General features: G+C 52.3%; 1 protein-coding gene across 6 annotated transcripts in view; it reads right to left on the bottom strand.

The window, feature by feature from the left end:
• Positions 1–264: 264 nt before the first annotated feature.
• The window catches only part of LOC125951959 (uncharacterized), a 95,934-nt gene continuing 83,383 nt past the window's right edge, over positions 265–12,815 (bottom strand). For 4 of the 6 annotated variants that reach the window (XM_049681166.1, XM_049681136.1, XM_049681147.1 and 1 more), the window contains exons 3-7: positions 10,854–12,795; positions 10,284–10,752; positions 10,052–10,206; positions 9,798–9,965; positions 265–5,607 (exon numbers count right to left, since the gene is read on the bottom strand). In XM_049681166.1, coding sequence (XP_049537123.1) covers positions 2,456–5,607; positions 9,798–9,965; positions 10,052–10,206; positions 10,284–10,752; positions 10,854–12,795 — 5,886 coding nt within the window. In that variant the 3' untranslated portion in view covers positions 265–2,455. The remainder of the gene's footprint in view (positions 5,608–9,797; positions 9,966–10,051; positions 10,207–10,283; positions 10,753–10,853; positions 12,796–12,815) is intronic. The other 2 variants (XM_049681156.1, XM_049681118.1) reach the window with 2 other exon arrangements.

Below are 12,815 nucleotides of genomic sequence, written 5' to 3'. Positions count from 1 at the left end.
ACGACGGCCGAGGTCGGACCACCGGTGGTCATCGTGCTTACCATCGTCGGTTCCCGGTTGTAGTGTACTCCTCCTTGGTGGTGATGGTGGTGGTGGAAATGACGAGGTTGTTGCTGCTGCTGCTGCTGCTGCTGCGTAAGATTCCCGGTTGAGCCACCCAGCAGACTGTCTGAAAGACTGAGACCTCCAACGCCAGCTGGATAATCGCTGCCGCTACCGCTGCTGCCATCCATTGGCCCAGGACCATGATCTGTGCGAGGCAATGGAAAATGATTAGCTGACAGAAATTGCAATCTATTGAACAGAAACACCAAAGCAAAACGCTACTATGTAGTTCACAGGTGTGTCTGCTACTACTGTTGCTGCTGCTGCTGCTGCATTGCATTGCAATAATAACAAGCACATCAAATACGCACCATATGAATAGAAAAGCAACACCCGAGCAACCCCTCAACAGCCCTGTGTTTTTGTTCCGTGGTTAAGCCAACGTGACTGTTGTTGTTGTTGTAAGCGATTCATCATTCGTGGTTGTTCATTTGGTTTTCCAGTTTTTTTTATTACTTTTCTTTTCATTTTATGACGCTTTCCGGGCGCGCTGCAGAAGCTTTTCGTTGTTCTATCTTCCCGGTTAGTTTGAAATAAGCGCCACCGCCCCTACAACCGGTCTTCCCCTTATCGTCCCCATTTCGAGGCTAGTTGATAGCGAAGGACTCCATACACAAACACACACACATGCATAAATTCACACAATCCTGCACATATCAATCGTGTACACCTACCCCGGCCTGTTCTTTGTAATGTGGTCGGATGGCCCTGGCACCCCTCTCCCTCCCCGCGCCCACACACTAAGCACTTGATGCATTTCTTGACAACTTTCGCGCGCAGCGAAGTTTTACCTTCGCTGTGCTGCGGTGGTTAAGTAAAATAGTTCTTTTTTTTGTCACGCTGCTCCTAACGCCTGCATCTGCTGTTTGCGTTTTGCTTCGTTAGCCTTGCTTTCACCTGTTTTGTTGGTTGCTTGTTTAATTTACTTTATTATTACTATCATACTTGCCTTATTTGTTTTTTGTTTTGTTTTGTTGCTTTTATCTCGTTAATCGTCCTTGTTAAACGCTAATCGGTTCGTTTCTCTCCGTTTTCCGCATGTTTCGCGCAGTTTCGCGCGCGTTATCGCTACCTCCAATGAATATATAAATAATCACATTTGCTCGCGTGTGCCTTTGTTTTACTTCTTTCCCAGCGAAAAAAAAACAATTGTTTTGCCGTAACAACAGTCATCGATCGTGAACTACTTGCCTTTTCGCCGATCAGTAGATATCTGCTCTTACACATATATATATATAATTTTTTTTGCTCTGCTTTCTAATGCGTGTCCTTCCATTTTTTTCTCTCACTTCAACCTCCAGCTCCTCCTGTGGTCGAGCATTTCCAGCTGGTTCACCGTGACCTCGTGCTCCTCGCATTTGGTTGATTAAATATTAATTATTCTCTTCTCCTTTTTTTTGCTTTTCTTTTTAAACATTTTTCTTGCTTCGTACGCTTTGCCTTTTTTCTTTGTTTTTTTTTTTGGTGTCTATTTAAAGATGTAACAGCATTAACTAGTTTAATATATAAGTTATTTTTAGTCTTTTCATCGTTTTTTGTTGAAGATGGCCTTCCATCTTGCGGCGTCCCCGGATTGCGAGCTACCAGTCAATGTCATAACCGACGACCGTAGTCTCAAAATTTGCGCTCAACTATAAGAACCCAACTATAACAACTAGCATCACGAGCGGATATTTCGTTTCGCTTGATTAGTACCCCTGCTTTGATGCGACGCGCTCATTTTCAACCCTTATATACCAACTCACCCAGCTCTGCTAAATGGGCTTCCAACAGAGCAGAGCAACGTCTTTAATTCAAATTTCCTCGCAATGGCTCCAGGGCCATGCACCTTCTAGCAACTAGTAGAAAGAAAGTAATGAAGAAAGGGAGATAGAGAGAGAGAGAGAGAGAGAGAGAGAGAGAGAGAGGAGGAGGGAAGAGAGCTGTATAGCGACTGATCATTGTGACGTTGAGTGACACCGAAAAGGGGGAACAGAGTCGAACAGAGAGCTCTCGTGCGTTATGCGATCATTTTAAGTAGTAGTTTTTCGAAATGAAAAAAAGAAACCTAAACTGAAATGGATTTTGCGGGACGCGCCAGCGGGAGCAATCCGTGTAATCTCCGGCATTCCTCTCTCTCTCCCTCTCTCTCTCTCTCTCTCTCTGGCTATCATAGTGCGCGCACAGTATTGGGTGGTAGAAGGGTGGGCCCATAAAGCTCAACATACAGGACGATGCAGGCGGCAGAGACCAACGATGTTGCTAGTACGATCAGCAGCACTGTTCGTTGCTGCCGTTGCTGTCGCTGCTGTCGCTGCTGCCGTTGCTGCCGTTGCTGCCGCTGCTGCTGCTGCTGCTTTGCCTGCATTGATTATTTCCTTTTTTTCTTCGACTTCTTCTTTCCATTCCCGTTCCCCCCACTGCCTCCACCGCTCCCGTTCCCGCTGCCGAATCCCCCATGCCCAGATCCTCCGGGAGCCGCTGCTGCTGCACGTTGCTGCTGGCTAGAGCCGGATCCCATCTTGGATGCTGTAGACGTTGTTGCTGGCGCCGTGTCTACTGCTTCAGTGTTGGCTGGCAGTGCGCTAGATTGTTGGGCATGTGACGATGAGCGAGACGCGCCCACCATGCTGCTGCCGTTTCTATCCACCATTTCCGTTGATCCATCTTCTTCGCCATCGTCGCCAGCCCCCTGCTGCTGCTGTTGCTGTAGTTGTGCAATACGCATGTATTCCTGCCCCTTGGGGGTGACGGGTGCGATTGCCTGCACATTGCCGATGGCACAGTCGGCATCCGGTTTGCCTTGGGCAGCGGAGGTCGTACCGGAGAGCGAGGACGAGGACGTTTTGTTGCTCGAGATCAGCGGCTGCAGCTCCTCGTCTTCCGCCTCATCACCCTCCGCATGCTCCACTGTCGCCCCTTCCACCTCTCCTTCCTCATCTTCATCCTCATCTTCCTCTTCCTCCTCTTCGTCGTCCTCATACTCCTCCCTCTCCTCATTGTTGCCCTCGCCGGCGGCGGAGCTAGACGCTGGTGGCGACGGCGCTGATGCAACATCAGCTGAATGTTGAATTGAATCTGCCAGACCACCGTGCTCCTTTTTGTGTTTGCGGCGCCGTCTACCATTGTCGCTGGACTCCAGCAGAGTAACGATCGGCGACGGTTCCGACTCGTCAGATGGCTGCGCGACTGCTGCTAGTGTTGTCTGTTGCGTGCCGGTGGTATCATCGTCGTCGCCAGCACATCCACCAAATGATTCCGGCTCGAGACTCTTGTACTCCAAGTCCTGGTCCTGGTTTACGAGGGGTGCTGCCTGCTTTTTCGCGGTGCCAGTCGTAGTAGGCGCCGCTGCCGCTGCCATGGTGATCGCTGGTGAGCCTTCCCGTAGGCTGGAACACATCGCCAGCAGGATGTTGCCCCCGTGCAGCACGTTCTGCATCTGCTCGGCCACCTGGTGGCGCTGATCTGATAGCTCCTGCTGCTGCTGATCACCGCAGGTGATCCTATCCTCTCCCTTCTTTCGCTCAGCCCCCGCGGGAGCCTTCTCCTGTAACGGGCTTTCGAAGCTGATCAGCGTGCGTTCCTCCTCTCCGTCGGTCGATACGGTACCCTTCAGCGGTGCTGCTGTCTGCCCATCGAGCGGTGGCAGTGCTTGTACGAAGTCCATCATCTCGTACTTGGCGCTGAAATCGTAAAACTCATCCTGCGCACCAGCCGTGCTGGTGGTGGTGGTGGTATGGGCCGGTGCCGGTTGCTCCTCGCTCACCCTGGCACAGAATCCAGCCTTCGGCAGCAATGGTGAGGCTCGGTCACCACCGCTCGGTTTTGTTTTTTCACGACCTGCTCCCACTGCTTCATCCTCGTCGGTCCGGATAGGGGCGCATCTGTCGCCGACGAGGGCCGGTTGATCACTGTCCTCCTCCCCGAACAGTTCGTTGTCGTCGATCTTCAGTGCCTCGAGTGGTGGTAGGGCTATGGCGCACGCGGCAATCGCTTCGGCAACATCTTCAGCTGGCAGCATCTGGAGCACCTCGTGCTTTCGGTCGCCTCGGCCGCTCGCTTTGCCCTCCTTGCCGCGCACCACCTCTGCTACTCCGTGGGACTCCTGTTTGCCGCCGCCGCCACCACCACGCTTGCCGTTATTACGTATTCCACCCCTTCCGTCCTCGCTATGCCGCGTCGTTGTGCCCATGTCCTTCCTGCCCTTTGCTCGTTCCGAACCAGTGGTCTTCTCGGTGGACGGAACCTCACGTCTGCCGGCCGCCTTGGGGAGAATATCGCCTTTCTGTTCGCTACCTGTACCACATGCCATCGGTGGCAGCTCGACGTTGACGAACTCCTCGCTAACGCAACTCATCGCGCCTCGTTTGCCACCGACCTCGGTGTCCGCGGAATCCAGGCAGCTCGGTTCGACCGGTGTCCAGTCACCGGTACCACCTTTCTCCTGCCGCCCACGACTGCTCCGCTCATGGCTTTTGGTGCGGTTTCCGGAGTCCTTCGATTTTGTAGCCAATTCCACTACGACGGCCCCGGTTGCTTGCTGAGGCGGTTTACGGTTGCTAGTGCTGATGGGCTCGACCACACTACCACCGATGGCAGTTGCTGTTTTGTTATGCTGCTGCTGCTGCTGCTGCTGCTGTTTACTATTGGTGCTGGCGGTGGTACGCTGTGGCAGATTCTTCTCCTCGATCACCGGAACGATGAGATCGCGTCCGATCAGTGAAGCCGGCTGGCTAACGGGGCGCTTATCGTAGTCTAGCTCACCGACAACGTTAGCAACATCGTCCAGTCCGCCACTACCCACGCGATCCAGTGACGAGCCCCGATAGCGGGGGGCCGCTCGCCGATCGGCCACCTCGTGCACGGCCAAGCCGGCTGCGTGCACCGTCACTACGGGACGAAACAGCGCTTCGTCGCAGTTCTCATGCAGGTACGCCTCGTCGCACTCCTGCATGAACTCGTCCGACTCGAGACTCTCCGGTCCGGTTGCGCTGCAGCCACCCATCACTGCCGCCGCTGCCGCAGCCGCCCCCGTTGCCGGTGTACTGATCGTTGTGACCGTGCCCAGTGGATTGACGACCTTCGCGATCGTGATGCCGCCACCACCACCACCGGCCGCATTTCGACCGCTAGCTGCCGAGTTCGGTCGCGAGGATACGCCTTCCTGGTACAGCTGTTGTGACTGTTGTTGCTGCTGATGATGATGACACGGTTGCCCTCCTCTCCACTGCGCCTGTTGCGGCTGTTGCTCCGATTGCGGTTGGCACTGCTGGGCTTGCAGTTGCTGGAGCTGCTGATCACAAATCGAGCTGAGCGAGTGCGTCGACGAGTAGATCGAGGTCGACGAGCAAGATGATACCGAAGACAATCCGGTACCGGTGGCAGCGGCAACCGCAGCACTGTTGCTTGCTGACATCAGCTGCTGCTGCTGCTGCTGTTGCTGATGATGGTGGTGGTAGTGGTGATGGTGATGATGCGTCGGCTGCTGGTGCTGATGCTGCAGTTGTCCTGCTGCAGAAGAACCTACAACAATGAATGATCCCCGTCGAAGCGTGTTCGAAGAGATGGTGTTTTTTTTTTTGGTTAGGGAGGAAGGAAGGACGTTGATAGTTGAGAGTGGCGGTTGCGAACAGTAAACGATTCAGTCGTACGCAGAGAGGGTAAGCGTCGTCGGTGGTGGTATTTTTGGTGGTAGAAGAGGGGCAGTGGTACCCAGTAGCCCAAGTAGTGGAGCAAGTACGGTAGGAGCCATCAAACGGAACCGGGCGTGGCAGAAGGTGTTTGGCGTTTGGCGAACGATCACGCAGCCAGGATACACCGAAAAATCGAGAGAGAGAGAGAGAGAGAGAAAGAGAGAGAGAAGAGAGAGAGAAATAGAAAGGGAGAGAGAAAGAGAGATAAGAAGAAGAAGAAAAAAGAAGCCAGAGGCATCGTGTTTTAGAACCTGTTCTTCAAAACAAAATCATTCTGTTCTTTTGTTGTTCAAGTTTGCAAGCTGGATTTTGATAGATTCGGTTCGGTTTTATGATGGCAAACGTTCGTTCGATCATTCTTTTGGTTTGCTGAGATTGCAGAAGCTTCATTCTGCCGTATTAAAATTAGAGCGAGCGAAACCTACGCGGCCCTAGGGCGGAAGGCCCTGTGCCATTGTGCGAACGGTTCTCCAACTGTGTCGCGCCATTTCAGACCATTCAAGGGGCCAATATGTTTTGTTGTGTTTAAAATCACACGTTTTGTTTGCTAATATGCTACTATGGTTATTGTGTTTCATATTTCACGAACACACACATACACACACACACACACACACTAGCAGTAGCAGATTGGTGTGAAGTGGCAGCGAAACATTGGTTGGCAAAAAAAATAAATAAAACGAAAACTAGATCGAGAATGACGAGAGGAACAAGGCGCTAAAGACTGAACAGAACAAACAAGTAGAAAGATAATTTAAATGAAAAAAGAAAACGGCAAATAAACGGTCTTGTTTGCTACCATCAACAAAATTTGGTGCAACTGGTTAGTGGAAAGGCAGGCTTGCTGGGAAACTAAATTTTATGCGGAGAAAGATTCAAAATGTTCAAATGTGAATTCGCACGGAGCGCTACTGGTACAGAAGAAGTAGAAAGCGATTAGAGACAAATCTATCTTCGTAACTGTCACTACGGAAGCGCTACCCAGCCATCTGCATCTTGTCTCACAAGGCAAGCACAACGTTCGGCAGCGGCTCTCTTACTCACTCAGGGCACTGCATTACATTCAACCAACAATGAAAATAGTGCTTTCCAAAGGGAAATGATTCAAAATGCATCCTCTCATTACTAACCCGCCTAATGTAATGCAAAATCCAAGGAGGTGAAGGTATAGAAACTGCAAAACAAATAAAAGAAACTTCCCGCCCAAAACCAATCGAGCGCGAACACCAGTAGCAAGCAAAACTCCAAACATCGAAGAAAACGCGAAACGAGAAAAAAAAACCCTAAAAAAGACAGCTACCGGTGACTAAACGAGGCAAAATTGTTCAAAACGCAACAGCAAACAACGCAACAGGGAAAACAGGCGCTTAGCACAGTGGAGCGTAGAGTGGAGAAGTATTGGCCATATTAGCTTGAATTAGGCTAGAGAGCACGCGGAGAAGCAACGGCGATCCAACCAGGGTCCATTAGCTCTCTCAGAACCACAAATCATCCACATTTGCTTCACCGTAGCAAGAGGGTGTGTGGTGGAGAGGGAGGATGGGGGGCATCGAATGGAGTGCGGAGTGCTACGTGCGGTTGAAGTTTTTTTTTCCTTCAAGGAGTGGCGGGGGAATTACTCTGGGATTGAAGCATAACCGCATTGCAAATCGTATTGATCAACAATTGAGGTTAAAACCGACAAAAGAAAAGATAATGTTTGGCTCCTTAGGCATTCTCTTCCTCGTTTTCTTCCATACTATGTCTCTCTCATTTTTCTCATTCCTTTTTTCTCTCTCTCTCTGTTTTTCTTTCTCTTTCATTTTCTCTCTCTCTCTCTCTCTCTCTCTCTCTCTCTCTCTTTCACTTTTCCTCTTTCTGTCTTGCTAAATTGCATTTTCTTTTCACTTTACACCACGCACATTTCGCTTTCCTTGTCGCGCACGAATTTGATGTGCCCCGTAGGTCCGCTTACGCTTACGAATTTGTGCACGTAAGGGTAAGCGCATGAATGGTGCTGGAAGCTAGCCTCCCCGGGTGTAGATAGAAAAATAACATCTTCGACAAAATTGACTAGCATTCTTCACCATCATCCTCCTCCTTTTCTTTCTCCTCCAAATCGCACCTATACAGTCTGTCCTATCGAGTAACTCGCACCCATCCATTACGCATCGTATACTTTTACCCACAAAAATAAGCTTCCAAAAACACACACTCCAAAAACTGGCCATATTTTTGTTACACTATTCGATTGGTGTGCTTTTGATGTGTTTGTTCGTTGGCAGGGTTGGCGGATTTGACGCCCCCGGAAGGGTTGTGCGTCAAACGTAGAGTTTCATTATTATTGCGCAGCAGCTGCAGCAGAGTAGGCACACATAAACAATGTTCGAATGTTGAGTGGTGGTTGAGTGATCCACGTGTGTTCCGATATAGGTAGCTTAAGAGTGAGAAAAGGCATGCATGGGTGGTATAATGGGGAAGGATTTTTCTTTGGTGAGGAGCGCATTCGCCTTAAGAAAATTTGGTTATGTTACGGAGGTTGTAAGAGGCCTGAACGCTGCAGGATGGCCAAAACAAACGAAAACAAAGTCACAAACACACACAAACAAATACAGCAAAACATAACAAATACAAATCTTACAATCTAGAGCATGAGCCGAAACAGAGAAAGGGAGCACATTGAGCATTGTGTATAAGTGTATGGGCGTTTTGCATGCGCCAGGTGTGCAAATAGTGTATTCCGGAAATAGTGTGTGACACACAGGAACACACCAATCAATGTGCTTGCTATTGAAAAATAGTGTGAAAACAAAAATAAGCACGATGAGATAAGGAGGTTTCTGCTGCCGATGAGAGTGACATACAATGTGATGAATGGCGTGATGCAATGTGGTTAAGGCATACATCGGATAAACACTTGGATGGAGAAGGATGAAGTAAACGAAGGAACGCAAGCCGAAAGCCGATGGGCCGTAGCACTTGTGCAGTTATGCCAAGGTTATCGCGTTTCAAACCGCTTCACTCTACACTATCTCTAACTATCTAGCACGCATCTTCTTTTGTGAACGAAAAAAAGGCAAATTTCATTTTCTCTTTTTGTGCAAATATTGGACAAAAAAGCAACAATTGCGGCATTGTTGTACCTTTCGCGATTTCGTTTTTATACAATTCACATAGTATATATTTCGCCACTTGCGTACAGTGGCCAACAGCCAAACGCAGTGTCAATTCATGGGTATGGGCAATCGTAGCACCATGACAAATTTCACTACAGTGTATATTCGACGCACACGTCCTTACACTCGAAAGTCTGATTTCATACGCATTTCAAACGGCCTAGGCCAATCTTCTGATATGTTTATGTGCTAAAATAATGCTTATGCTAACCTTTTCCTAACAGATATTAGTAACTAAACCTAATTAAATCAATAGGGACATACTGAAATTGCATACTAGAGCATATCAGTGAGGCATTTGAAAAAAAAATATGAAAAAGTAATGAGATAAGCAGGACAGAACGGAGGGAGTGACCGAGGCAGGGGTAGGAAGGGAAGAGGTGAACGAACGGTTATCAGCGAGGTTCATAAACGGCATGCCTTGTTGATGTTTACTGACAGGCAACAGGCACAAACGCAAACGGACGGGCTACAAAAAATGCAAGCTGGTCCTTTCTATACTACTGGGAATCAGGAAACAAGAGTTATTCAGTGAAAATGAGATTTCAAATGACAAAATAAGCTCCTAGACTGTGAGTATGCCTCTGCACGCTAGCGAAAATCGCATTGCGATGCGTCATCGCGGTCCACTGCTTTCCTCCTTTCTTCAAACCAGCAAACCAAAAGGAATTCACGTCATCACCGTCAAGGAACTGAACGTTGGGCGAGATAAATAGGGGATGTGGGTGTCGGGGAGGAAACAGGAGGAAATGGAGCAAAGATGTGTGAGTGTGTAGTGTGGGTGTGTGTATGTGTGTGTGTGTGTGTGTGTGTGTGTGTAATGTGTTGCCTGAAGGAGTGGTCTAAAACGGACGAGGCACCGTACCTGTGGCGTCGCGGCTGGTCGTTAGTGGCGATTCGCGCATCGCGTCCGCCAGATCTTCGCGCAGCTGCGATTCGACCGGGCCGAGCGAGGAGAACTCGGTATCCAGGTTTTCATGGTGCCGGAACTCGTTCATGTTCATCAAGCGCGGACTGTGCTCATAGCAGCCACCTAGATTTGCAACCGAGGATTTGCAAAGAGATAAGTTATAGGGCACGGGTGAGCAACGACAACAATCGGTTGATGCCCATCCTTACCTCCCACCAAAGGCATGTTCATCGGATTGGAGCGTGCGGGCCGACCGGCTATGGTAGTGATACAACCGGGTGCCCCCATTCCTACACCAGCGCTTCCTCCACCGCCAGACGTGCACACCTCCACTGCATCCGTATCGATCGATGATAGCGGGGAGCTGCAATGCACGGAGATGTAATTCGGCAATGAACGAATGAATGCCTATTCCTTGTCGTCATGGTGCTTTCTTCATACCCGCTAGGTGTGTTGTAGGTTTTGAACATGAACTGCGGACCCATCCACAGGCGACGGTGTGGTCCAGCGTGCGTGATGATCTCCACCTGTGACAGCCAACGATCGTCGTGGTCACCGCCGATGTGGATGCTACCGGTGCTCCCGCGATGCTGATGGTGAGGATGCTGATGCGGATGATGATGATGATGATGCTGCTCGGAGCCAACCACGCCCGCCCCGGGATGATGCAATCGGTCGTAGTCGAGCGATCCACTCTCACCACCAACACCACCACCGGTACCAGCACCGCTGCCACCGAGTCCTTCCTCCAGCAGACGGTCCCGAATGAGCCAGTTGTCCAGCGAGAGCGGTGGCTGAAGATCGCCACCGGTAGCCAAACCGATCTCCTGCCGCTGCAGACACCACTGGGCTTTGGGTTCCACCTCCAGCTCGATCGGTGTGTCGTCGCAAATCTTCTCCTTGGGCGTTCCTTGGGAGTAAAAAAAGCAGAATATCGAAAAATTAGGTCCTTGTGCTTGTGTGTGTGTGTTGGGTGGTAGGGTGGTAGGGTGAAAGAACAGCACTTCTTACCAGAGGCATGCTTCGGCTCCAGATCGTACTGGATGAGGGCACCGTGTGCGGCTAGGATGAACAGCGAGTCGACCGGCTTGCGCTGGATGCGATGGGCGGGTGTATCGCGCATCGTACACCCGGGTGGATCGAGCAACCAGGAGCGTGCCTTCGCAAACGTGGCACAAACCCGCAGCGGTTTCACCGACGGATCGTCCGACGACGACGACGATGAGTTGCGCTGCCGATGATGATGGTGATGATGACCATGGATACCGGAACCCTTGCCCGAGCTACCACCACCACCTCCGCCGCCACCACCGACTCCACCAATACCACTCACACTGGTACCGGCGAGGGTTGCCGGTTGGCGTAGCTGTGCCAACGGTTGCACCGTCGTCGGATGCGGAAACGGCGGTGTGCGGGGGTTCGCGTAAGCGGTCGCGGTTGGTGTATGGTGAGCAAAGAGTCCACTCTCCCCACTACCCCCGCTACCGCTACCACCGGCCCCACCCGCACCAAGGGCGTGCGAAACGGGGCTGCTCGATCGCATCGCATCGATCGACAGACCGGCGGAACGATGGAAGCGCGACAGCCGATTGACGACGTGCGGCGAACCGTGGGTCCGCACACCCGCCGGCCCACCGTACGGTGTGACAGGAAACACGTGGGTGGTACCGCGCAGTGTCGACACCGCAACCCAGCGCGAATCCAGCGAGAAAGCCACATCCTGCACCTTGGCCGTCGTGTCACCCCGATGCAGCACGTACAGATGGTGCACTGCCGCCAGCGAAGCCCCGCTCGGGTGCGGATGCAACCGGAACACGTGGAAATCGTGACCCCGCCGGTCAGCGGTCAGCAGCAGCATACCGGGTGCATCGAACGCCAGTGCCACCAGGGCTTCCGAATGAGCGACAAAGTGTGCAACGATCGGATCGTTGCCATTGCTCGCGATGGGCGTGCCCGTCGTCGGGCTGATGTCCTTGATCGGATATTTAATATCCAGCACCGTCACGACGCCTGCCTGCTGATTGCCATCGCTGCCACCGACGATTCCACCGCCCATCACCATCACACCGCCGATACCGTGTACCATGGTTCCACCAACGGTTCCGCTGCCATCACCTCCACCAGCCGATCCCACATGATGACCGTGCCCGTGTGCACCGCCGCCGCCGGCGCCACCGACGCCACCGCCAAGACCACCGCCCATTCCACCGATCGATCCACGATCGCTGCCACTCCCTATACCGGCTGCTGCTGCTACTGCGCTAGCACCACCACTACCCGAGCTGCTGTGGCTGCTGCCGCCGCCGGTCAGCCCGGCAGCCACCTGCTCACCGAGCTCCCGCAGCCCCTTACCGAGGCTCTTGGCTGCATTCAGCACGGTGGCCGTGTAGCTGGTGACACCGTCACCCTCGCAGCCCCCGCTCGAACGTTTGGACGGGATGAGGCGCCGCTCGGCGTACGCTATCCAGCGTGGCCCGAGCGCCACCGGGTTCGGATTGATGCCCGGGCTCGGATGGCACGTCGTCACCGTCAGCCGGTCGTCGAGCGTGCGCGCATCGAACACCGCGATTCGCTCGGCGAACGTCACCACGATCGAAGCCCGATTCGCCAGGATATCCACGATCGGGCTCTTGAACTTGATACTCCGAACCGTTTCGCCGTCTTTCAGCGAGATGAAGTTGACGGCGGTGTACTGAGTGCTCGCGTTGCCACTGTTGCTTGTGCCCCCCGACCCTCCTCCTCCGCCTCCTCCTCCTGGCGCACCTCCTGTCGAGCTGAAGCCAGCACCGCTGTCGCACAGCGCTATGAGCGGCCGCTTGTGCGTATACGGATCGGGCAGTGAGGACTCGAACACGGAGGAGCTGGGCGTGGGCAGGACGCGCAAACACTTGACAGAGCCGTGGCGCCAGGAGAGCACCTCAATCGCTTCACCATTCGCCGGCACGATCCAAACCTGGGAGGGAGAAAGAGAGA

The sequence above is a fragment of the Anopheles darlingi genome, chromosome X, assembly GCF_943734745.1.
Source record: "Anopheles darlingi chromosome X, idAnoDarlMG_H_01, whole genome shotgun sequence".
Classification (NCBI taxonomy): Eukaryota; Metazoa; Arthropoda; class Insecta; order Diptera; family Culicidae; genus Anopheles; species Anopheles darlingi.
This window is presented reverse-complemented; position numbering and strand designations above follow the sequence as displayed.